Source organism: Telmatherina bonti (assembly GCF_933228915.1).
Source record: "Telmatherina bonti genome assembly, chromosome: 19".
Lineage (NCBI taxonomy): Eukaryota > Metazoa > Chordata > Actinopteri > Atheriniformes > Telmatherinidae > Telmatherina > Telmatherina bonti.
Window position 1 is genome coordinate 19,809,728 of NC_136617.1, and position 26,974 is coordinate 19,836,701.

At 41.3% G+C, this 26,974-nt stretch overlaps 2 protein-coding genes across 2 annotated transcripts in view; both read left to right on the forward strand.

Annotated features, from left to right (window-relative positions):
- The window catches only part of pag1 (phosphoprotein membrane anchor with glycosphingolipid microdomains 1), a 55,952-nt gene extending 36,201 nt beyond the window's left edge, over positions 1–19,751 (forward strand). The window contains exons 3-9 of the mRNA XM_079258443.1: positions 2,772–3,006; positions 8,871–8,928; positions 11,468–11,564; positions 12,020–12,189; positions 12,463–12,894; positions 16,917–16,976; positions 17,164–19,751. Of these exons, the coding sequence (XP_079114569.1) occupies positions 2,816–3,006; positions 8,871–8,928; positions 11,468–11,564; positions 12,020–12,189; positions 12,463–12,894; positions 16,917–16,976; positions 17,164–17,526 (1,371 nt within the window). The 5' untranslated portion in view covers positions 2,772–2,815 and the 3' untranslated portion in view covers positions 17,527–19,751. The remainder of the gene's footprint in view (positions 1–2,771; positions 3,007–8,870; positions 8,929–11,467; positions 11,565–12,019; positions 12,190–12,462; positions 12,895–16,916; positions 16,977–17,163) is intronic.
- Positions 19,752–23,023: 3,272 nt separating this feature from the next.
- znf704 (zinc finger protein 704) overlaps positions 23,024–26,974 on the forward strand; it is a gene marked incomplete at both ends in the record, with an annotated part of 53,500 nt that continues 49,549 nt past the window's right edge. The window contains one exon of the mRNA XM_079259157.1: positions 23,024–23,284. Coding sequence (XP_079115283.1) covers positions 23,024–23,284 — 261 coding nt within the window. The remainder of the gene's footprint in view (positions 23,285–26,974) is intronic.

Consider the following 26,974-nt stretch of genomic DNA (forward strand, 5'->3'; position numbering starts at 1 on the left):
GATGCTGTGCGCAGAGCCCATGTAGCAGTTGTGGAGGCTCTGGTGTGAGGGCCACTGCAGCAGACCGCCTGCACTGCAGTCCCACTCTGCTCTGCCCTGCCACCTGCTGGCCATGTAGGGCAGTAGAGTGCTGTTGAGGTGCTGGTGGAAAGAAAAGGCAGCAACAGATGCCATAAAAAGGCTAAACTTAATCTGAATTCACTGTGCTTAAAAGGAATGGTTGTGCAGATAATATCTGTACGCAGCTAATGTTTTTGTTCCCATAATGCAAATCATTGTTTAAATGTGGTTTCTATGAAGTGTGCGCGGCTTGAGGCATTGGATATTTATTCATCCTCAGCTGAAAGAGATCATTTGCAAGAAAAAAAAAAACTCCAAACAAATGCATTTTATGCGGGTAAAGTTCACAACATTGTTTTAAAATAGCATTTGGAAGTTTATTATTGATCATGACGCTCCAACATCCTTTGTTATGTTATACTGAACTACTGACCTCTCTTGTTCACAAAGCAATAAACTTTACCTGTCTGAAATGCCCCTTTCAGAAGCTTTCATGGTGGATCACAATACCCCACGTCCAAAAATGCAATCAGCAGCCACTTTATTAGATGCATTTTGCTAGTACTGAATTGGTCCCCACTTTGTCTTCAGAAGAGCTTAAACCATCATGACATAGCTTCAGCAGGGTGCTGAAAACTGTTCTCAGACATTTGGCTCCATATTGACATAATAGTTGCTGTGGCGGCACATTCATGTTGAGAATCTCTTATTCCTCCACGTCCCAAAGCTGCTGTATTGGATTGAGATGTGATTGCTGTGAAGGTTATCGGAGTACAGTGAACTCATTATGTTCAAGAAATCAGTTGGAGATTATTTAAACTTTATGACATGGTGCATTATCCTGCAAAAGGAGGGTCCTCTGTGGTTTTTTAACGATGGACATGGTCATCCAAAATTATGAAATAGCCTCTGGTATTTAAGGCATGCTCAACTGGTATCAGGTGTTCCCAGAAAATGCCCACACCATTATTGCATCACCAGCCTGAGTTGTTGGTACAAGGTAGGATGGATCCATTTTTCCGTGTTTATACCAAACTCTGACCCTACTATCTGAATGTGGCAGTTAATATGTTAATCCATCAGACCAGTCAGACCAGTTCTCATCTTATACTGTCCAGTTTTGGTGAGCCTTTGTGAATTGTAGCCTCAATTTCCTGTTTTAGCTGACAGGAACGGCTCCCAGTATGCTCTACTGCTGCAGCCCATCTGTTGCAAAGTTCTCTGTATTGTGAATTTAGAGATTATATTTTGTAACAAGTGGTTATTTAAGTCTCTGTTGCCTCTATTTTCTACAGTCAGTCTACCCATTCTCCTCTGACCTATGACATCAATAAACCGTTTTCATCCAGTTTTTTGCTGCTCACTCATTGTTTTCTCCTTTTTTGACCAATCTCTATAAACCCTACACCCAGTTGTTTGTGAAAATCCCAGTAGATCAACAGTTTCTGATACTTAGACCAGGCTGTCTGGCACGCACAACCACGTTATCACTTAAATTCCTCTTTATTTTGCTTTCTCAGGCTCTCACAATCACAACCTAGCAGTGTTAAAACACTCAGATATGACTGTCAACAGTAACATCAGTGCTGTCACCCAGGCAGCTTTTGTTTCTACCAGCTCAGAAACATCAAGAGAACGAAAAGTTTTGTCTCCCAAAAAGACGAAGAGGAAGTCTTCCATGTTCCTGTTTCCAGTGGACTTGATACTGTAATGGTCTTTAAAAGGACTTCCCATAAAGAGAATTAAACAGCGGCAGCTCATCCAGACTGCGTGAGTTTTAACTAGAACTAAGAGATCTGAACACATCACGCCAGTTTTTCAATCTTTACACTGATTTCCAGTCTTGAGTTTGAAACCCTTTTGATGGTCCTCCAAATCCCAGAACAGTTTAGGCCCAAAATACTCTGGGCCTGTTCTGAGAACATAAACCTGGCAGAACTCTTAGAAGCAAAGACCCAGGTCAGCTGGTCCATACCAGAGTTCAGGCGACACATTTAGATGACATGCTTTACACATGTGGAAAAAAAACTGCCAGTGGGGATTAAACTTTCACCAAATGTAGACTCTTCAAATCCAGATTCAAAACAATTTTCTGAAGTCCTTGTGCATGAAACCTGCACAGTATCTTTCAGTTTATTTTGTCCTGCATGCTTTTAATCTTTTTCATTGTATTTGGTTGTTTTACATCATTTTAAGGTGATGTTAAGATAACTTTTTACACTTTTATTTTATTTCATTTTCCATGCTTATCAATGCTTCTCTTGCACACTGCTGTAATGCTTTAATGTTTTATGTGAAGCACTTTAAACGGTTTTGTGCATGAAATTTGCAATACAATTAAACTTCCCTTGCTGTTATAATCAACTTCAGCAAGCCATTCCCACCATGTCGAGTTATCTTAATGGATTGAGTTGCTGCTTTGTGATCAGATGGTTAGCTGTTTGTTTTGGCAAGCGATTGAACAAGAGTATCTAAACAAGTGGCTGGTAATTTCATATCCCAACGATGTGCACAAATAAGAAGGTAGCAACTGTTATTTTCCATGTTATTTTCATATTTAATTAGTTTATCTTAAATCCCAGTGGGTGTGTTAACAGTAGCCCCTAATGGCATTTCGCTGCTGTGATGTGATGCAAAAAAAAAGTGAAACTGAATGATTTAATGGAACAACACATTTTAATGTATCTGTGTTTGTTTGTTTTCTTCTCCAGCTGGTACCTGTCCAATGTCCTCTCGCCCCACAGTGTGATGTGTCATGGCTCCGGTGCAGAGTGGAGTATGGTGGGGGCCAGAGGCAGGTGTTGTCCGGTCGGGGACGGCAGCAGCTGCTGCAGGCAATGCGTCCTGGCTGGGAAGTGGGCAGCTGGTTCTGGTGGTCGCCCTCAGCACCCTCATTGCCTTGCTGTTGGTCTCTGTGTTGCTAATGCTGTGTGCTAGCTGCCAGGGGTGAGTGCCACCACACACTCACATGGTCCTGTCTACCCTAATTGTTTGAAGGAAAAGCACAACAAGGCTAGTGTGTGTTATGAACATGACCTCCTATTTGTTTTTACTGACATGTTCTGCAGTGTCAGCTGTCTGAAGCGAATCTACTCTCACTGGAAATGCCAACACTGCAGAAACACCTAAGAGGTCATTCTCAGCTACAGTAATAGTAGGTCTGCTGATATAATAGAGCGGCACTGCTGAGTAACATGGTAGAGTCCCCTGAGAGGTAATAATGTTTAAATACAACAATTACGGGGGAGCGTCTGCTACCTATTAAGTTAAACACACATCTACGTATTCAACTGAAAAAGATTATGATAGAAAACCCATAAAAGTAAAAGTTTTAAATGAAGGAAATTTGTGTTTGTTGGATTTTTTTTCTGTGTTATAACAATAATTCATGATAATAAAATCTGTTTATTTCCCCTTTAAGTGGAGTCACGTTTAAGGAAAGGGATAAGGAAAATGTATTGTAGCAAAGTATGGGCATTGTGCCCAGCCCAAAACAAAACAGCTTATTATTGGCTATTATTATTATTATTATTGACTCTTCTTTGGTGTTTTAGTGAACTGGATGATTAAAGTCTGAAGAAACGACTCGTCTTGGCTATTTAATAGTTTATTCAACAAACAGGGACCTTATCAGCCAGAAGAACCATACACAAGTACAATAGGCTGGTACCTTCTCCCGCTGGTCACCAGCTGACGGCATCCCACAGCTGTTGTGGTAATTTTAGTCAGTCTGACAAGACACCTAGATGATCCTACAAATGTTCAGTGGCTATGAGGTCAGGACCGATGAGCCCCACTTTCTGCGTCTTTTCCACTTGTGGACCCTACAGTGCAGCCACCATAGGGCAAATCATTGCTGAACATATAATCATTTAAAACTGCTGGTTATAGTGCACTTGTTGCTGGCAACAGCACAAACTAGCCTAATGGTAAACAGCAGTGAGCTGCAGAATATGCTGACTGTGGCATCAGTGACGAAGATTTAGCAAGTTTTTTTTACAGATCCCAACCTACATTCTCCTCCAGCTGTACTGTAGCCCCATTCAGAAGGAACATAAACAGGCTTCCCAAGAGTATAAAATTTATTATGAAAAAGTGTTCCACAACAATGAAATAATCCACCCAACACAAATTTACTTACTTTCATGCTAAGTTTAGATTCTTTTATAATTTATTGGCGGTGTAATTCAAGCTGAAAGTGTTAAATCAGCTGAACTATGAAGCGTGTCACAAAACACCCCACATAAATAGACCACTTTAGTTAGTCTCATCACAATTTCAATAAAAGAATGACTATGGATGAAATGTTACAACTCTTTTGCAATATTTTTTAATTCAAACATCCACACTTGTAGCTTGTAGGGATCAGAGAGATGTAATTGTTTTTATGTGCTTCCTAAATCTTGTTCATGTAGCAGCACTGAAAGGAGTTTCAGTGCTCCAGAGGAGCCACTGGTCAGACAGCAGCTACTTAACAAATGATAGACTTTAAAAATTGTTCAAAGACCTGAGGTTTTACCCACCTTTTTTGAGTACGAGTATTAAAAAGTATTAGAAATTCATCCCAGTTAACATTTATCTTTTTCATGTCCTTCAAAATGACTAATCGCTTCGTAAGTTAAGCAAACCTAAACAACCACAACTACCTTGACAATGATGTTTATAAATGTTCAGAAGTGAAAATTGGATACTAGTCATAGCATGGATATGATCAATTACTGCATGGCCACAAGATATGAAATCTATTATCTCTTTTTTTTTTTTTTTTGTACTTGAAATACTGGGCAGTAGGGCTGTGACGATATACTTTTGTCCTGATTCGATTCCGATTTTTTTGGGTGCTGATTCAATTTAAATTGCGATTATCAAAATTCTTCGATTTTGCTGATATTTTTGGATTAAAAACAAACAAAAAAATTTTTTAAACTTATTTTGCTAGTAATTTTTCTTGATTTCAGTTAGAAAAAACAACACAGTAGCCAGACCATCATTCTGCAGCTATAATACCCAAGAAGACAAGTAAAAATATTAATAAAACCAATAAAAATGACAAAACTATTATAGTGGATTCATTTTATTTAATTGAATTTTTTAAAAAAAAATCGATTTTTTTTTAAAACAAAAAAAATCGATTTTAAAATTGTGAAACAAAAAATCCAGATTTTCGATTTTTTGATACGATTTTCCCACCCCTACTGGGCAGTGTGTTACAAAGTACTATTATGGATTATATTTGGGTAATTTAGTTTATTTTAATTCTAAAACAAATTGTGACATGTGGCAGTCTCCTGCATTTATGTTCCATGTCATTATTAGAAAAAACCATGCCGCAACTAATTGGCAGCAGTTCAGTAACATTTGAAGATTATAAAGAGCACCTTAGAGAAGTAGAGTCTCTCAGAAGTAAAGATGGACACAAATTCAACAATCTGTAAATTACTGCATCTAAAGATTGAGCAAGTACAGAATAATGTTTCTGAATTTAAGATGGCAGAGACTTTATTTTATCATGCACAATACGTAATGTAATCAGAAAATTATCAGAATTTGGAGACACAATGTGTCCCAGGGACACAGCTGAAAGCCCACAGTGGAAACCCACAATCGCTTGGGTCTCTACAAAGTGATAAAGTGTCTTGAATTATCTCAACTGAAGACAATAATGCGCGCAATTCCCCATTTATATGCCTTAGTCACACATTTTTCCCCCACCAGGGAAGCTTAGGAGAATAATTTTACAGTCAATTTTACGTCAATTTTTCCATTTATCAGTTTGTTTGAGCTTTTTAAAGTGAATGAACATGCTTGTTCACTTTAATAATAATTAAACTAATTTGTTATTAGGGTTGCACTCATAAAAAAGCTTTTATACAAGCTTACTGTATTGTGCAGTTTTGAGTCACTCTTCATTTTTTAATTTATTTTAATTAATTAATTTTTTTTACCCCCAAGACATGTGGAACTGGTGCACTAGTCTTTCTGAAGGTCTTTTAAAGAACTTTTAGAGTTCATTGCTTTTGTTTCATTGATCTCTTTTTAACTTATTTTTGGTCTCTTTTCAGATGAATGCTTGTTGTTCCCATGACTCCTGTTGGTCCTTTATGCCGGGCGGACACTGTGCGATTTTGAGGGGATTTCACCACGATTTTGCTGTCGCAGACCACGCTGCGCCATCGTGGAAACATCGTAGCGTCGGGATGTCCGGTCGGGAGGTCGTAAGCCGTACAGTATGAGAACACTCACGAGGAAGGATTAATTGCTGCTACGTTCTAACAATGATGCTGCGACCTCCCGATCAAACTTCTGGCATGTCAGAAATTTTCGCCGTCGCTCGTACAGTATGAGTGGTATTACGTCACGATTCTACATTCGCACCTGCGCAGAAGACACCGTCCATCCATCCATCCATCTTCTGACGCTTATCCGGGTTCGGGTCGCGGGGGCAGCAGCCTAAGCAGGGAAGCCCAGACTTCCCTCTCCCCAGCCACATTTGCCAACTCTGCAGGGGGGATCCCGAGGCGTTCCCAGGCCAGCCGAGAGATATAATCCCTCCAGCGTGTCCTGGGTCTTCCCCGGGGTCTCCTCCCACAGGGACGTGCCTGGAACACCTCACCAGGGAGGCGTCCAGGAGGCATCCTGACCAGATGCCCGAGCCACCTCAACTGGTTCCTCTCGATGCGAAGGAGCAGCGGCTCTACTCTGAGCCCCTCCCGGATGACTGAGCTCCTCACCCTATCTCTAAGGGAGAGCCCGGCCACCCTGCGGAGGAAACTCATTTCAGCCGCCTGTATACGAGATCTTGTTCTTTCGGTCACGACCCACAGCTCATGACCATAGGTGAGGGTAGGAACGTAGATCAACTGGTAAATCGAGAGCTTCGCCTTCTGGCTCAGCTCCTTCTTCACCACGACAGACCGGCGCAGAGTCCGCATTACTGCAGACGCCGCACCGATCCATCTGTCGATCTCGCGCTCCATCCTTCCCTCACTCGTGAACAAGACCCCGAGATATTTAAACTCCTCCACTTGAGGCAGGACCTGACTCCCGACCCGGAGAGGGCAATCCACCCTATTCCGGCTGAGGACCATGGTCTCAGATTTTGAGGTGCTGATTCTCATCCCAGCCGCTTCACACTCGGCCGCGAATCGCTCAAGCGAGAGCTGGAGATCACGACCAGATGAAGCCAACAGGACCACGTCATCCGCAAAAAGCAGGGACCCAATCCTGAGGCCACCAAGTCGGATCCCCTCAACTCCTCGGCTGCGCCTAGAAATTCTGTCCATATAAGTTATGAACAGAATCGGTGATAAAGGGCAGCCTTGGCGGAGTCCAACCCTCACCGGAAACGAATCCGACTTACTACCGGCAATGCGGACCAAGCTCTGACACCTGTCATACAGGGACCGGACAGCTCGTACAAGGGGGTCCGGTACCTTTGTGGACCTGGAGAAGGCATTCGACCGTGTCCCCCGGGGGCTCCTGTGGGGGGTACTCCGGGAGTATGGGGTACCGGACCCCCCAGAAGACACCGGTGGAGCTTTAAACAGTGGTGGGCAACTTCAGACGTGTGCGGTGGACACAGCTGCTAGAAGAGAGATTAGTAGAGCTATGGAGAGAACACGAGGTTTTGTTTTTTTATTTTGTTTCAGCGCACACAACTGCAACAACTTGCTGCCTGCTCGCCATCTTGTTGTCAGGCACGCTGTGGTTGTCAAAGGAGCTAGGAACCTTTGTTTTTCGTTTTTCACACTCGAGCATGTCGTGCCGTCACACGCCGACTGATGCCGACAAGTAGTCGTGGTTGTCAATAATCGTGGCTGACAGCAGACGTACAGTATGAGTATACATGTTGTAGGGTCAAATAGAGTACGAGGGAAAAACCCGGTCATGCAGTGGGAGCATTTCCCCGACAGTCAGATTTCTAAAATCGCACAGTGTCCGCCCAGTATTAGCAAGCCAGTACTGTGTCACGCTCCATTTAATCACTTCACTTTTTTCACATCTTCCAGGCACGAGGTGCCCAAGTTCGGTCCTCGAGCTCTGCTATCCTGCAGCTCATAGATGCGTCCCATCTCCAGCGTACCTGAATCAAATGAATGCCTTGTTTCCAGGCCTCTGCAGAGCTGATTATGCAGATGAGGGAGTTCAGCCATTTGATTCAGGTGTGTTGGCGAGAGAACAGCATCTAAAGGTTGCAGCATAGAAGCTCTCGAGGAACAGAATTGGGCTCCCCTGCTCCAGTCTATACATAAAGAAATAAGCTTTGACTTAAGACGTTTGCACAATGCAGGATGCCATAAGTCAAAGCGTGTGTGAGTAGTGCAAGTTTTGTTGTAACGACTTGTCAAGAGACAAAAAAGTTATAGAGCAAGAAATCCAAATTTCAGGCAGGTTTTTTTTTTTTTTGGTTTTAAAAAATGCACCCAGAATCCTTAAATGAAGCATTCACTGAAGATAATGGCTTTAATTCTAACAACTTGACAAAGTAAACCTTGGAGGCATTGTAAAAACGAGGGAAAACACACACACACACACAAACTGGCAGTGCTATTACACAGAATTGCATCAGAATATATTGTCGTACTTTCTCCAGCGTATAAAGGGAAAGTAATGTCAGTACCTGAAATAATGAAAGACTTAGTCGTCTTGGATGGTTTTGAACATTTTAGAGGTTTAAACAAATATCTTTACCTCATCTTTTCATTTGATCCAGTGTGCTGGAGTCAAGAATATAAATAACTGACAAGCTGAAGATGGTGTTTGATCATTCCACACTTATAATCTCTCCTTTTTGTCTCTCATTTCTTCAGGCAGAAGAAAGCAGTGAATGGAAATCCAGCAGGAGACCATGAGAATCTTGTGAACGGAGTAAGTTTTTTTTTCTATATCTTGGAAAAGTCTAGCTTATGTATAAACTACATGAAATAACACTCATTCTAACTTATAATTAATTTATAACTTTCCAAGTGAAAGCTAGAATGATTCGTTTCAAATTTGACTCCTCGTCTTTGTCGTGTGTTTTCTTTCTCACTCATGCAAGCATCAAGCGCAACCATGTTATTCTGCATAATCTGATCTAAAAGCAGAAAAAAAATGGTTTCTTCATTTAAACTAAACACATTTTAGCTACAAAAGGAAAAGTACGCAAAAAAAAATCCTCATTAATCTAATCCTGGTAACGTAATCTGTTATTTGTAATCTGTAATCAGGCAGTAGAAATACAGCCTCTATTACGCAAGTGTCCATTTACACACATCTCCTCCTTTATACCTGATGGCACAACCAGTCACACCCTCCTGACTTTTGCCTCCCAACTCACATCCATCTCACTGCCACAGGACTGCACATGACTGACTGACAACTTCCAGTTGCCAGCCAGATTGTTTGTGAGTTACCAGCAGCTGCTGGCGATGAAGTGGTTATTCCTGCTGAGAGCACATGAGAATTTCCACTGATCTTCTCCAGTCGGTTATTTTAATATAGAAGATGCTGCTTTTTTTCCCCCCACCAAATAAAGGAATGTAATTAAAGTCAGTGAGCAAAGAAAGAGAGTTCAGTTTTTAAAGAGGTGACCTCTGCGCTTTCTTGAGATGCTTTACTCATAATGACACAGTGTAGATGAACAGAGTGTCATTTTGAACACCGCGTCACCGGCAAAGATAGTAATTACAATCCACCATAATACTGATGCTTCAGTGACCAAGCATCATGTAAGTGCGACAAACACCCAGCTTCCTCACATGCAGTCACATCCACTTAGTCTCTCATTGTGTCTCTCCCCGCTGGCGTTTTATAAATGCGAGTTTCTCATGCTTCTGTGCACACACACTTCCACCAGAGACATTTTGCAGTTGATTGATATCTTCACTGTGACCTTGTGCATCAGCGTAATTTTCCAGGTTGTCCAATTGTTGCTAGAGGTGCCCATTTCTATGACAGACCATGTCGCAGCTCGACAGGTTAAATGGGGGTCTTTGTCTTTGCGCATGAGTGGATCAGCTCTTCGTCTCTCACCAGCGGTCTTCTTTTCCTGGAACTCTCTTCCTTCTGCCTCCCCATCTTTCTCGGCATCAGTTGTTTTTTTAGGTCCTCTGGGTCCAAATTGACCAAATTAGGCTTTTAAATTGCCTTGAGATCAGAATCAGTGGATACCAGAAGGTTGTTTCTTGTGTGGTCCAGTCAGAAATTACACAAAATGACCCATTTTGTTTGTTAATAGCAAGGTCTCGCGATTGTGTGGTGTCTTGGCTGGATCACACGATGAGGTAATGGGGGACATCATCTTCCAAATTAAAAAAAAAACAAAAAAACATAAATCAGTTGCTCATCCCTTGAACCACATTAAGAAAGAGGAAATAGCATCACAAAATATCACTGATGTTACGATTACTGTCTGTTTTCTCCAAAGAAAGACAAACAATGAGAAGAAATGTGAAACACTGGTGTCATAAAATAGTTAAAAATGACATCATTGACACCAGGGGTTATGACAGTATATGACCACTAGGTGGGGTTGTGGAGCTTCATATACAGAAGCTTCACTCACACAGAATGGAAAACAACTTTTGCAAACAAAGAACATTGTTGCTTGCAGTGTTTCCCATCTTCCTATCAGTGACTCAGAGATGATTATTCCTATGGAAAGAAGACAGTTTGTGCTCAACACTCGCTGATAAAATCACACTCCAGTGCAGCAAGTACTCAGCACATCCTGTGTTAATTAGCGTACTTCTCTGTGTGTGTTATTTGTAGTTGAGCGCAGTGTTGATCTGAGTTGATTCTACTCGCCGAGGATGAAGATTCTGATTTGTTTATTAGAGGTGTTATTTTTTTTTCTTTTCTTTTAATGTTTACGTGATGTTGAGAGGACTGAATACCTGCCAGCTGCAGAGCTGTTGTTCTTCTTGAGCTTTCTGAAAAAGGGAAGAAGGGTGTATTCTCTAATGAGCATGCACAAAGTATTTTCCCACTGATTGGGTTTTTATTGCTATGCATGTGATGTTTAATTTTAACCCTGTTAGGTGGCATTTATCTTTGCTGTTTATTTGTGCAGAAACTGTTAGATGTAGTGACTGTCCTTTTAAATAAAGGCAGGAAATGGATTTAATAAAGCATGAATAACATTCTTATAATTGGCTTAAAGTTATCATGATTAGGAAACAAAGGAGTAGTGAGGCATGGAAATCTGAATCACTGCTGGTAATGTTAAAAGATTTTCCCCAAATTGTTAGGATTGTTCACATCAAATGGCCGTGTGCTGCAGCAGCATCTGAATTACACAGATGTATGAAAGTCACCCATCTTGTGCAAACTGACAAGTGCAGATTGATTTCTGTTCGGGAGCGAAGTGAACTCTCCCTGAGCTTCGAGTGCAGCAGTGACAAACAGCTCGTCCTTTGTTGTGCAGGTGTCAGAGCGGGAGATGATCAGCCAATCAGCAGACAGTCCAGTGACTGACGCGGCAGTCAGCAGCTCTCACAATGGTCCTCTAACCAGCGGTACAAGTAAGTCGAGACATTTAGCTTCAGCTTAGCATGTCTTTGTTGATAGTGGCCCATTTCCTACTGTTTTAATAGGTTTTAATATTAGTCACTGCAGCAAAGTGCAGCATGTTTCTGTCTTCGCATCATGAAGTCACATGATAAAGACATTTGCTCCACAGCTGCTGTTATGCATCATGTTTTCAGTTCAGCTTTGATTCATTTTAAACCTCAGCTGTTGTTTTGATGCTGGTATGTTTTATGTGATCTTAGTCATTTCTGCCATGTCATACACTTGTTACAAAGAAATGCAAAAGATGAATCCAGATTGTATTGAAGCAAAAAGAAGCATAGCTGAAGTGAATGTTGAATAAAGGTTATTTTAATAAAAAAACAAACAAAAAAAAACAACAAAAAAAAACACAAGCATGTGTGTTCAGGGGAAGATGTTAAACAACCCTGTCTGGTTTTTTTTCTAGTCCTTACAGACACACAAGACACCAGTCCCCAGTTGTCCGAGGAGATCCTCTGCAGCCAATCGGAGCTCAGGTCCTCCAAGTGTCCTCAGGACCGCGAGCTTCCCAGCATCCCTCCCAACAATGCCCTTATCGGTGACAGACCCCCTGCCTCAGGGGACAGCACTTACGAGGTCAGTTCTTAAAGTCACCTTACAAGTGCAGACGGGGTGTTTCCACTCTGACTGATTTTGATTGAGCCGTTTCAAGGAAACCTTAGTTTTTATTTTTGGGTTGTTTGAGTAATTTATTGTTTTATTGACTGAGATCAGAAAAAGAATCATAACTTTTCCACAAGACACTGGTACACTGATTAAGTTTGCAGCTGGAAAAAACAGTAACACTGAAAATGCATATTATTTATCCCCAAGTTTGGAAAAAAATTATGTTTTTTTTCTGATATTCAGGTAGTGAAGGACATAGCAACAGCGTCACGTGACGTCAGCGTCGAGGACTCTCTGTACGAGACTGTCAAGGAGCTCAAAGACCCCCCCGCAGAGCCTCATCTCCCCAATGGTACCATCCAGCTGAGCCCTGATGAACCCCCTCCTCATCCTCCTGCTCTTCTCAACGGCCACCTCAGCCCCTGCACCCCTGAGCGGGGGCCGCTGTGCGCAGGGGTGGAGTACGCCTCTGTCGACCTGAATAAGAAGAGCCGTCACAGCGCAGACATGGAGGCCAAGAGGCGCTCCGATAACGTTGCCCCTCCCTCACAAAAGCCTGTGGAGGAGCCAGAGGAGGAATTACCTCCTCCAGTACCAGAGAAAGTTCTGGATGAAAATGACAACCAACCAACGGTGATGAATGGGCTGGTGGGGGCTGGTCTGCACAATGGAGAGGTGAGGGACTGTGTGTGGGTGTTGTGTGTCTCACACCTGTAGGTTTTCTTGGCTAGAGCTTGACAATAGAGACTCTGATTTATTTTTTTTCACTTAAATAAACCTAATAGCCTACAGTGCCTTTAAAAGCCCCCACCTTGGTGGTTTAAGAAAATGACCAGTGAGCACAATGAAAATGGGGATGAGGCTCCTCCGTGGTAGTCATGTGCTCTGTCTTTAGAGAAAGTGGCAGTCTACGGGAAGAAATTTGATATAGGAGAGAAGAATAAAAATAGGAGTTGGAGTGAGAAACTAGATGAAGTATCAGGTGAAATGGAGGTGGTGATGCTGAGGCGATGGGAGACTGGCTCTTAAAAAAGGACAGAGAGGTGAGAGACGGTGAGATAGAGGGGGGAAAAAATTAAATTCAGCAGCCTATAAATCAATTATTCTTCAGAAAAAAGCGAAAAGTTTTGAAGATACAGATGATAGAAAATGAACAACTGTGGATGAGAGAGGATGCGTGAGAGGGAGAGAGAGATGAGTAGGTGAAGAAGAAAAAACGAGCAGAGAGGTGAGAACAGAGAAACAGGAGTTCATAGTCAGGCTGAACAAAGTGGAGTTGCTGCAGCTGCTTTCAACAAAAGTGCCTTTGACGCACCGACTTCCATCAGAGAAACACACACACACACACAAACCGGGAAGCTCACACACCCAGCTTGGAAAGGAATTACATCAGACTAAACAGCACACTGACAATCCACAACAAAGTGGCTTGAAGAGGCAACTGGTCCTTATCAAACTCCCTTTTTAAATTATGACTGTTTTCTTTCATCTGCATGTAGTTGTTGAACTTCATTTAATCTCCATTAGCTCTCATGTGTCATGTGTTACAGATTAGAAATTCAGTGCTCTTTTTCAGCAGAACTTTTACTGTTTGAGTCGAGTGTGTTTCCACATTTGTGAGTAAATGCATCTTCCTCTTGTTTTCGTGGGCAGTAACATATTATTGTAGTCATCTAGTTTGTTGGTTACATCTCTGTTGCTTTGTCTCCGGTGTTGTGGCCTATTAGTTCATCGCTGCAGCTTATTTGGAGAGCAGCGAAACAAAGCCTCACCTGACCTTGTACCTGTGATGAATCTTGATCAAGCAAGCTCTATTACATTTCTACACTCCACAACACCTTGCACACACACACACACACACACACATGCACACACACATACAGACACTTTAACCTTTTGATGCATCATGCCCACTACAGTGGACACCTATTTAAAGGCTGTTTTCTAGTTTTTTCAAATGTGAGGATGGTATATTTGCAATTTTGCCATTTCAGTGGACATTAGGAGAGTCACCCAACACACTGCCACTCACTGAAGAATAATCAACTGTAGTATGTAGTGTCATATATATATATATATATATATATATATATATATATATATATATATATATATATATATATATATATATATATATATATATATATATATATATATATATACACACACACGTTGTAATTACCAGCTTTTACTGCAGTAATAAGCAGGACACCATAATGTACAGTATGCTCCCAACCCCTGCAATATCACACACACACATACACATACAGCAAGACACATGTTTACATATATTCTGCTGCATGGACACCTCTAGTGCTGGATAGGTTAACTGTAAACTTTTCTGACTCCCAGTGGTTTAAGCCCATGTATAACCAGGAGACTGTGATTTGTCTTGTCTGACCAAGCAGTTGTATGTGTGTGTGTGTGTGTGTGTGTGTGTGTGTGTGTGTGTGTGTGTGTGTGTGAGCCTAGTAAGCACCAGCTGGCCACCATCATGATGACAGTCAGTCTGGCTTTATGATGTATGATGCAGGCTATAGAAACTCTTTCTCTGCCTCTGCCTCTTACACACACACACACACACACACACACACACACACACAGAGAGAGACACAAACACTGTGATGTCTATATGTTAATGTGTAGAAGACTCCCCAGGTGGCTGCTCCTCTCACACAGATGCAGGCTTTCTTATATACATGCTTTTCTTTCTTTCTTTATTTTAATATAAACACACCAGACTTGATTAATATTCACTGCAAGACCACAAAAATACACTCTTGCACAGCTTCTTTGTGACCTTTTATTCACTGTTTCTCTGACCCTGCGCCGCAGAACAGTTATTAAACTGTCATAAGCAGCAGCTACACTTGTTTGTAGTTCCTGTGTGTCACCTCTGGGCTTTTAACAGGAGGTTCAGGAAATGAGTTTGACCCAGCCGGTGAGCTGCGGGGATGTATACATCAGGGATGCGGTGCAGGTAAACAGCAATATTCAGCATGTCAGCACTGTTGAGGACCTGCCGCTAACGGGAATCATTCCTAGACAGAAGCTGTGCTGCTATATGTAGCTTGAATCAGAATTTGTAGGGTTTTGTTTGTGTGTTTTAAGTTTGCTTCGTTGAGTGGTCACACAGATACTAGATGTGAGCTGATGCAGTCATGCTGATTTATATTTGTGAACGTCAACATCCGCATCAGCGTGACTGACACGCTGACACCTGAGTCGTCCATCTTCTCAGGCAGCTCTAATCAGCTCAGAGTTGTACTCGCATGCCATGTATGTCATTAAATCTCCTGCGTACAGACAGCATCAACACATACCTCTGTAATCTCTACTCACACACAACACACACACACACACACGCAAGCACATCACATCTTATTCCAAGTCGTCAAAATATTAATCTCTCAGTTGTGAAGTGTCACTTTGTACTCACACAAAAACAAACACCCATCCCAATAGTTTTATTGGTCTTTTCTTTTTTTTTAAATCATTTTACATGTGTTAAATAAAGTTTTTTATGGCTTTAATTCATTACCTGTATGCATCATCACATGCAGTGTAAATCTACCATTTATTTCTCATATGAATGACTAAATTATAATGCCCCTTTAATTTGCATCAGCTCTTGAGGATAAAGCCGGCTTTGTATTAGATGAGCAAACATTGTGAGACTCTCTTTGAGGTTTTGTGACTGGGCCAAGTCACCTGCGTCCTTCTTTTGTACGGAAACTCCTCCGGGGGCATTCTGCTTAATTGGCTGGCTAATTAAAGAGAAATGAAAAAGGCATCTGCTGCATTGTGGAGTGTAATGTTGGATCTATAAAAGTAATCATGTCTCCAAATACACGCTATCCATAAAGTAGTCGTATTGATTTCCTCGCTCTTAGAAAATGCCACATGTAAAGATACTAAGACATACAGCAGCAGTGGACAGTTTGATGGATGATCTCAGTGTGCACAGCTTTTCATCCAGCAACACGAGAGCATAGTTTGTTTGTGAGATGAGCCTCAACGTGCATCAGCATTCACCTTGTCTGGATATTGAGATCCTTGTTAGACTCCTGAAGTGTTTTGTGCTGCTGTCAGATGTGCTTTGTTGATTAATGGCTCCCTCATCGATCATAAGGCAAAGTGGACAGAGGCTGTGCAGGAAAGCATCACACTCTTGTCACTCCTTATTGACTTCAGCTCAATAATTTCTTTAATGAATGGGTGATTATATAGAACATTAGCTCTGAATGTTTCATGGCAGAAGCAGAAAAGGCAAAAAAAAAAAAAAAAGTTTCTCTCCCGCTGCTGGAAATATTTGAGAATTTCACTATTGATCATCTCCCAAGCGTTTTATTGCATTCAGAGAGATTTTTTCACTGGAGTGTGTGTTCTTGTGGCCTTGTCAATAGTTTGATTGCATGTTTTATTTATGCAACTCTATAAGAACTTTACCTTTATTCCGATCCTTAAAGCTGCCTGACGCCTCTTTCTTCTAACACTGCCGCTGTGGATGGCACACATCAGCTTAGATTTTTTTGTTGTTGCAAAAAGCCTCCAAAATTCTCAAACTGAAGCTTATAATGTTCCTAACAGCTACTTTCAGGTGCAGCAAGTCATTTCTTTGTACCAATGAAGTTGTTTTAACTTCTCCTTTATACAGCAGCTGCAAGATCTGAATCTTTTTGTTCTCTCTCCCACAGTTACACTCCCCTCTGTCTCCTGCACCGAGCTTCGACAACCACATTCTGTCAGACAATGAGGTAAGCGTGTGTTTAGCTCCCTTATTCCCTAAACTGCCAGTAGGGTTTTCTCTGTGCATGCTAATACTTTAAGAAGCAGAAAGATAAAAAAAAACAAAAAAACAAATCAAACTGGTGAAATAATTAAACAGGATCACAGCTACAATATGCTACAAGGAAAAACTTTTTCTTTGTGTTGTCCTTCCAGTCAGCGGTATACTCCACAGTCAACAAACCAGACTGTGACAAAGCAGTTAATGAGGAAGACAAAGAGCACGACTACAGCAGCATCGCAGAGATCAAAGGCATGGTCCCGGCCTCCTCCTCCAGCGACCTCTACGCCACTGTCCGAGATATCTACTCCCAACCCGACGAGCCAACGCTGGGGGATGATACCCTCTTAGACAGCACAGATCCCTGCTACGAAACCATCCGCATCCCAAAAACTAACAGCTCAGATGATGACCACGGGGCTGGGATGGGAGCAGAAGGAGCAGACACTGCCAAGATGGAGCCTGACTATGAGAGTGTAGCAGAGTTGGGCCTCAGTCAGGAAATGTCCCGCCTTTGAGTTTTATCCATCGTCGTCACCTTTATCGGGAAGCTTCCACTGCATCCGTAAAGTTGCTGTCAAGCATGCTTTTGATGCACGAATTAGCGAAAACTACAGAAAAAAAAAGTCTTGAAGCTTCCATTGTCAACAAAAGCACGTTTTTCATTCCAGCTTAGGTACGGTTGATCATATCTAAACTTTAATTTATCAGCCAGAGTGAATGTCAACGGTACTGGTAGGCCTTAACAACAAATGATTGTGGAATAAAGCATCAAATGAATATCAAATCACAATATGCAACATTTTAGGTGTTAGCTGAGGACACTATACAAACATATTGCAAATATTCAGTGCCATATACTCACATAAAACCCATGCACTTGCTGTAATTGTGACAGTAATGTTATTTGTATGCTCCCTCCACAGCAGCTAATCTTTCAGGCTTCTTGTTGCCTCCGTGTCACGTTTTATTGACATATCAGACTGTGCTTTTATAGACTATTTCCTGCCCAGTTCGCTGCATCTTCACTGTGTTTTCAGCCAGGTCCTGTAAAGCGAAAAGAGCAAAATGCACATCTGATTTGCAGCCAAACGAGCTTAATACGCGACTGAACCGATAAGGTGTTACAGCTACATATATGTTGGCTTAACATGCAGAATGAAAACGAGGCAAGGGAAGAAGTTTTTTCGGTCTGGAAAGTGTTTTTAGGAGGTTTACAGTCAATTTCAAGAATTCTTGTGGAAGTCATATTTATTTGAAAGTGTTTATTGGTGTGTAATTATGGAACTATACAGATTATGAGCATTGGATTTTATAGACGTTTGTAGCATTTTCATTTAAATACTAAAAGAAAAAGTGTTGAGGTTAACAACATTTAGGTACGTGATCCTGTAACTATTTAAAACAATAATTGTTTAAAAGTGAGACATGCTGAGAACTCATTTTATATACAGCTTCAACTGATTACTGAAAAAAAAAACAGCACAGCAATCTTCGTATTATTGTGTTCTTTGGATGCGACATTTTTGTTGGTTCTACTCTTGGTACATCTTTAGTTGGCAGTAAAGCACAAAGATTACTTTTTATGGTACTGCGTCTGTAGACATATATTCAAAAGTATGTATGCAGCTTAGTCACATTCCTGCACAATATGAACATTTTATGCATTTTAGAAAACAAAACCACAATCTGTTTGTAGCTTGTACTGACGACATGCCAACGGAGGCTTGTAGATAGTTAGAGCTCTATTTTAACCAACTGTTATTTGCTGGAGATTTTATGTAGGCATTTACTTATTTGTTCAAAGTCCAGTGTAAATTAGTTTTGAGATAAGCTTGCTAGAAGCACCAATGTATGTCTGATTTGTCTAAATGGAATCTTGTTGTCCAATAGCTTTTTATAATTGATTGTAACTTCTCAAGTGGTAACCAATCAGATGTCAGACATTAGGTACAATTCTTTTGGTACATATGATTTGAGAAAAAGCTTGGTACTTTTTATTTAAAAGCAAAAATAATGTCTGAATTTGATGGATTGAAGTTGATCTTCTACTGAAAACACCCGGCGATCTTGTCCACTGTCACCATGCACATTACGATACTGCAGTAATCTCCAGCTTTACTGCATGTTTCATTAAATATGTTGAAGCTTTTTTATTTTACTGGTTCAGGCAGACGCAGGCAGCTCGCGCTTATTGGATATGTGAGTGATAGATATTGGGAATGCTATTACATTTCCCAGTGGTCAAAGGATTTTCTAAATGCAATCCACTCTCCAACTACGAACAGTAAGAGATGCCTTAAAAGAAAAATACACTTATATCAGCAAAGATGTAATAATTATCAACATTATGACATTGTTACTGACAAGTTACTGCATATGAGGCTGTTGCTCACACAATGCTGTAAATGACCTCAGACGAAACGCCATAGGAGGGTGTTTCAGTGCCAAATCTAATCAGGACAACACACAGACACCATTTATGACACTGCTAAAATCACTTATGCTCTCCAGCGTTCTGTGTCCATCATATCAACACACACACACACACATAAACACATTCTCATTCAGACAGTGGGGGAGTGGTTCCCCTCATTGGCTCCCTCTCCTTCAACTCTACTCCTCCCCTAATGAGACCATTTGTTCCTCACAACAACCAGCAGACAACTCTACAATGACACCCGCCTTTGATCAAAGGGTGAAGCCTGATTTGGCAGTTATGACCACATCTGTCACTCTATTCTGTCCAGTCTCCATTGTCTGCATGTAAATATTTTATTTTATGAATTGTTCTATTAAAATGTAAATACAATAATAATTTTAAAAAATTGTCTTTTGGTCATTTTTATTGTCTGGACAGATTTTCTTGTAGAGGGATGGTTCACTGCATACGATATTTCCAAAAAACATTAGATTTGACATTAATTAGGTCATTTTTTTCTGTGTTAATGCTCTTGGTTCAATATCCTCTGCCACGCTGGGTCGTAATTGTAATGAATAGACACGGTGATAGAAACTTTCCAGTCATGCATTGTGATTTATTTCTTTGCAAGTGTGAACTTGTGAAATGCTCTGAGAATTTACCAACTCTTATTTACTTGAGGAGCGGCAGTGAAAATAATAAGACTGCTGGCTAATGGTTCAGGAAACTATGTGGCACAAAAAGTGATCATTCAAAATAGACATCTTAATAGTTGTTATTAAAAATTTGCTCTCCACAAGACAGATTTTCCCTGTATTGCTTCCTAATCATCACAGGTAACAAGGACATTCAACCCTACTGAGGCTAAATGTTGGCAAATTAAACTTTTGTCAATGACTCACGTTTTAGGTAAATTGAACTGAAATTTGACTCACGGTGCTGTTTTAATGTGTGGGTTTAAAGAGGGTCAAGCCCGAGCCCCAAAAACCTATAGGCCCGCCCCACAGAAAAACAGAAAAAAAAAAAAAACGGTCTGACTTCATTTGATAACCTGTTTCCAGGTGCTGTGTGATTGCGTGTCGGTGGAAATAGAAAAACTGGAAGAACTTTTCAGGCTCAAACCAACTTTGACGTGTCAGTGTAATGCAAAACAATGTTGGCACATCTTATCAGTTATATTCAGTCTTTTCTGTTCAATGAAGGAGTTGCTGATCTCTTTCAGAGGAACACAATCAATACTTTTTCTTTGGAGATCTTGTAATTAATGCATTGTGAGTGGAGTCTGGCTTTGTGGTTTAGATTCAAATATTTGCTACAATGGTAACCTGGACTATTAAAACGTTTCAGTATCATATATATGCTCAGTTTAATGGTGAAAAACTGACTCAATAACAAATTGAACCATGAACTTCTTATGGAGTAAGTTTTCAGAGAAAAAGTAAATATTTAGACTGGATTTAAAGGCCTATAAATGTTCAGAAGTATGAATATTTGAGTAGCATGTTTTTACCAAAGTCCAGGAGGAATGGATAACTTCAATTCCTTGAGGCCGGCTGTTCCGTAGGTTGCAATGTCTCCTTGTTCCAGCACACGTGATTAAAATTAAATAGATCCAACAGCTTGTTGTCAAGTTTCACACAAGGAATCGGGTGTTTGAAAACAGGAAAACATCTCAACCTTGATGGACAGTGGCCAACAAAGACGGGAGTTGCCCTCCCCAATGCCGTGGCAAAAGCTGAATCTGCTTTGTGTGTTAAGCAAGACCTTGGCTGCAACAAGACCAATGGTTGGATGTTCTCATCAATCTTTTGGGGTTATAGCAGAGGGACAGCTTGGTTAAAGGTGAATCACCATTTAAACTTTAAAAGTGTAAAGCAACGAGTGTGTGAATACACAGATACATAAACATACCTGCGTATTTAGGTCCCCAGACAGATTTACATGTGCCTTCCCCTAATTCCCATCTCTTTTTTTTTTTTTTTTTATTAACTTTTATTGTGTGGTTTGTTTTTTTTTTGGTTTTTTTTTTAACCTGAAACACATTTATCGGTGGTGGAGTATTTTAAAAAAAACAATCCCCTAAATTTGCTAAATTGCTTTTATCTGTGTTATTTTCAGTGTTATACTTTTTAAATTTATTAAATGTGCGTGTTAGCATAAGATATTTATGTTCATAATATATTCACTAATTTATCTTTTAATATGCATGCAGGACCATATGCTAATGGCTCCTAATAAAAGGACTCCCAGGTCAGGCAGGAACTTTCCATCTGGGGTCTGCGTGGGGCGAAGTTGATGGGGATAAACGACTCCTGAAAATATTGTGGTCTCAAGGTGCATGACACCTCCGTAAACCTTCAGACACCAGCTTAAGGATCAACAACAGATGGCACGCTTTGGCCTGAACTTGACCAAGACCTGGTATGGGTTTTGTGAATGTGCTTGAGCCAAATCTGGGAGGTAATTCACCAGTAAGAAAAAAAGTGCATTTTAAGGATCTTACTGCCTTACGGTTAAAATACACACTGTAAATGAGATGTTATGAAATAACCTGTTGTTTTAATTTACAAAAGCAGACCTTTTTTCCCAACAAGATCGTAGACACCAAGTAGTCCCATGTCACTTGAGAAGTAGGTTATGCGCATACAACTGGGTTAAGGCCTAAAGTTTCTCTTTCTGGTTGAAGTTTTCTTTTCTTTAGCCTAAATTCAATCTTTTCCCTCTTTTTCCTTCTGCCATAACCCTCCTCCCTCCTTGTTTCCTATCCGTCGTTGCGTCATTGTTTTGAATGAAGCGTCCTCCACAGTTGCATTACCCTCCTTCGGTGGAGAAGGGGGAGTGGAGGGAGGGGGGGGGGGGGGGGGGGGGGGGGCGGCGGCTTGTGGAGGCGTGTGCTGAGCTGTCCAATAGCAGCCCGCCTCAGACCGCACGTTTACAGGCAGCATTCCGCCGGTAGAGGCTCCGCGTGGTCGGAGCAGACAACGGACCGGATGTCACTGCACATGGAACTGGAGCGGCCTATAGGTCGCATTTCTAAATCATTTTCACGATTTAATTTGACTTTGGGTTCTATTTAAAACAGCGAAAACAACTTATGTGGCGCATTTGAAGCTGCTTATCTGCGCCAAAGCCGTTTTCTTCTTTGACAAGTCGCCATTTTGTTCAATCGTGTACGTTTGGCGTCTCGGTCCCTGAAGGCGGCTCGTTGTCCGCGTTTTCCCGCCGCCCCTTCAGCTCGCAGGGAGCAGTGGGGAAAACAAACAGGTCGAACGGAGGAAGATTGGTAACCGGTTGGATGTGCAGAGGTGGTGTAGCGGCGAATGAATCGTCGCCGGCTCTATTTGGGTGCTAAATCAAAGTTCTTCACTTTTCGGTGCATTCAGGACGTTTTTCTGAGTTATTTCCCCCTCTCTTTTTTTCTGCCCCCTGAGTATGTTGCCACTTTCTAACATTTTGTCGGGGCTTTTGCAGCGCGTAGCTTACCCGCTGCGGTTTTGTGTTTTTCACGGCGCCGTCCACCGGTTGTAATTCGACGTTTGATGATTTAAGCTCGCCGGTTCTCCGTCTCTGAATTCAGCGACACGTTTACAGACATGCATACGAGGCGCCTGGTGAAGCGGTCCATCCTCGGCAGCCGCGTTTATGCGCCGAGTCCGACGGGGGACGGTGTCCCGGTGACAGGAGTGGTCCAGGCTGTCAAGCAGGAAAACAGGGACGCCTCAGCCGCAGGAGCCCGGCGCAGCGTTTACACCGTGTTAATGCAAGACGGCAGCCTCAAGGAGTTCACCGAGGAGGAGCTAGCCGCCGGCTCCAACCACTCTGCAGCCAAAGGACCGCTCAAGTCCAGCCTGAAGGTGTGTGTTTGAGCGCAGAGGGCCCCAGCCGGCAGACTGCGCTTCACTGTTTTTGTTGTGCGGTGTTTTGCAGCGTTTAACCGTTTCCTGCACGGAGCGGGTAAAACGGCGCCGCCGCTTATGTTGCCTCTTTCTGCAAAATGAACCGGCTTGGACAAAACATGCATATGTCCTCATATACATGAAGTCGATTTGGTTGCGTATTTAATCGAATAACAGGCTGTCATAACATTTGACGACAACAAATATGTAGGACAAAGGGCTTGATAGGGCCTGCGCAATGTTTATGTAGGCTGGAGGGTGGGAAAGATGAAGCAAACAAACACGCTCTGACTGCAGGGTTTCGGACCGACGTGAAGAGATTGCCCGCGATTTTTGCACATCAGGTTCACATATCAATATTTGTAATACTTCATTTTTGTGCATCAAGCCTTAACTTGCATGTCTGCAGTCAAATAATCCACAGCAAAGGGGTCGTTTAATTCATTGAGCGGCTGTCAAAAGCTGAAAACTGAATGGCTGCATGTGAATTTTTTTTTTATGCTTTAGGAAGACCACTGTTACTTAAAAATAGATCATGTGGGCTTCCTGTGGCATCACAGGGGAGATACTAAGTTTTAATAATGCATACATTTTGGGGCGTGTTGTGGGACTAATAAGGACCAAACAAATAGTCCCTAAACAAGTTACAATGGCTCATGGATAAAGACTGAATAGAACAAGCTGTCCTACCCTTGGATGATAACACTGTATTTTTGTGATGGGGAAGTGCGTGTTCTAAAATGAAGGGGGGACTTAAAAACACTTGAGACTGAATAACAGCTTTTAATTAACTGATTTGGAATTATTTACGTCCCCATGATCAGGTGTGTGTTTTGTTTTTGTGTCCTAGATTAACTAACTTGTTTGCTATTTATGTAATCACAAAGAAAGCTGTGGTCATTTTTTCTCTCTCCACACATGCAAGAGCAACTGTGTTTAGGTTTCTTTTTACAACCGCAACACTCAAATTACACTTTTATGTCAAATGTGCTTGTAAATCTTACATGAAAACGTTAACCGTCTTTTTAAATATCACTCATCAAGAGCTAGACAATTGTTAAATTATTTCTACATGTGCATATGCAGTACTGCACTCACAAAAGCCCCCGTACCCCCACTCCGTGCAGGCTGGACTAGTGCAGCAGTGTGTAGTGTGCTGGCACAATGGTCAAGTCTCTTTCAGCACGGCTCAATTCCCAGCGATGTCGAAAACAAGCCATAAAATGAGGAGGAGGAGTTTGGTGTGTGTGTAAATTCACATGTGCAACCGTGTAGCTTTTTGTGTGCATGAGTATAGTAAAGCATAGATGTGAGTCCTTCTTTTTGTCTCTGCTGGTGTGTTTTTGAAAGATCTGACTAGATCTGGGTGTGGGGGGGGGGGGGGGGGGGGGGGGTTGTTTGTGAGAGCACGCTGTCCTGCCCCGTTTGAGGAGCAGCTGTAGCAGTAGCTAACAAAGTGGGCACCCCCAGATTGGCAACGGGTGGCATGCAAGAAAGAATCTGGATGCCTGGCACATTGCCCAGTTCTGTAAATGAATGTCCCCCTTTTCTTTTTTTTTGCGGGGAGGGATCAGAATGCCACTTGTTGACATGTTGGTTCATACAAATAGGAATTTTAAAACCTATGCAGAAGAGAATATAATGGTGCTTAGAGAAATGCAGGACTTTTGCTGTTATTGGGCTGGTTGTTCTCTGTACTCATACGCCGACGCTGGAGTGAATGAAGCAAGGTTGTTGACAGAGGCTGAGTGACTCTTTGTTCTGAAGCTCAGATCCCAGCACCGGCTCTCCCTATTGGTGGGTGAAGCAACATCAACATGAGGCACAATTAGCTGAGGGTCAAGTTTGGATGACTAAACCCCTTGTGGAAATGTATGAGTAATTTTTAAGGCTGAAGGAAGTGTGTATGTGTGTTTATATATGTGTTACACAGGCTATTTACCCCACACACTTGAGTAACCAACACATATTTAGATAATCATTGTTTTTGTTGACATTGAACTCATGTGCATCCTCTTAATGTGTAATATTAGTTGCTAATGAGCAAAATAACACTAAACCTTTTTTTAAAAAAACATTTTTGGGTGTAGTTTATCTTCCTTTCCAAAACATTAGGACTGAAGTATTTCAAGTGAAGAGTTGCTCAGAGCCCAGTGGTGGGAGTCTCTTGGAACATTTAGGATTAAATTAAATACCTATTCAGATGCCTTTATAATTATTATTGATGGATATTCCTTTTACACTACATAAGGTGTACTTAACATTTGGTTTTCATGTGGCATGCGTTACAGCTACCGTGCTGTTCTAAATGATTCCATGTTGTAAATTTTAGTCTTGCTAAATATATGTACTGCTAAATTGTAGTGATATGTATATGTTATTTATTATAGGCCTGCATGGAGAGAATGTTTGTTAGATTCTCCTGATGCTTCATTTTCACTTTTTCCAAGTTTCTACTGTTGTGTTCCTTTGAATGAATGCAATAATAATAGACTTTTTGCATTTGTGAACTGATTCAGAATATTCCATCTCCATATCTTGTGCATCCAAACTTTAGTTCTACCCTGTGTAATATAAATATTGGTCATCTTATTGAAATCTAACCTAGAGTTCATTAAATTTCGGGAGTGATCTGAACAGAGCTTTGAACAAAATAATTTTTAAAAAAGATTCTTCGTAGTATGGTTGGAAATCAGCTGCTTGGCAGAAGTTTATGCTCTCAGAATACTTTTATAGTTGTTTATAATCCCAACAGATTACTGAAAAATAACTAGTTTGAACTTTTTTGCAGCCAAGTACAAAAATGACAGTTTTTTTTTAATTTTTTTTATTTATTTATTTTTTTTATCCTAATGTGTCAACTTTATTGCTTTGAATGGCGAACAAGTTGCCCAGTATGTGCTTTTAATGTCCTCTGGTTTGTCATCTAGATCCCTCCATGGCATTTCATAATGTTTTGTTTCTTTTCTGTGGGTGATTGGACTGTAGAAAGACATGTGAAGCATCTGGGCTCTTTTGGGAAAAAAATGTCACAGATAATCTCCCTACAATGGTTATTTTCCTCACATGAATAAAGCAGTTGCAACTTACTGGCATCACAGAATCAGAAAGAGAGAGTTTCGTTTGAAATGATAACGTATTTCAAGCGTGTGCTGTAGGAACATGCAAGCATTTTATTGAAACCTGAGAAATTAGATTCTGAAACTTGAGTGTTCAGTCAGTCATATATAGACTGTGCCATGTATGACTGACTGTGTTTATTATAAGCAGCAGGAGCGCAGACTGATGGAGGTTTATGACAGTCTATCATGACTTTTGACTTGTGTGATCATACGACGGTTTCTACATTTAGCCTCAGCCCAAATGAAGAGAAGATAGCAGGAACACTCAGGTTTGTTTTATACACTGGCTTACATGCACACACACACATACACACATATCCAGCTCTGACATATGAAACTTAGATTTCAGCACCGATTTGGCATGATCCTCTCTTCCCTGGCTGTGTTAGATGTCATAATTCATAAGCCTGGTGAAAGGAATGAATTGCTCTTGGATTTGTTCAAGCAGGACTCATGATACGCAAAACGGTTAATCTTCCCCAGGCGGGTTTTATCTGTCCTGTTGTTTTACTCGAGCCTCTATTTT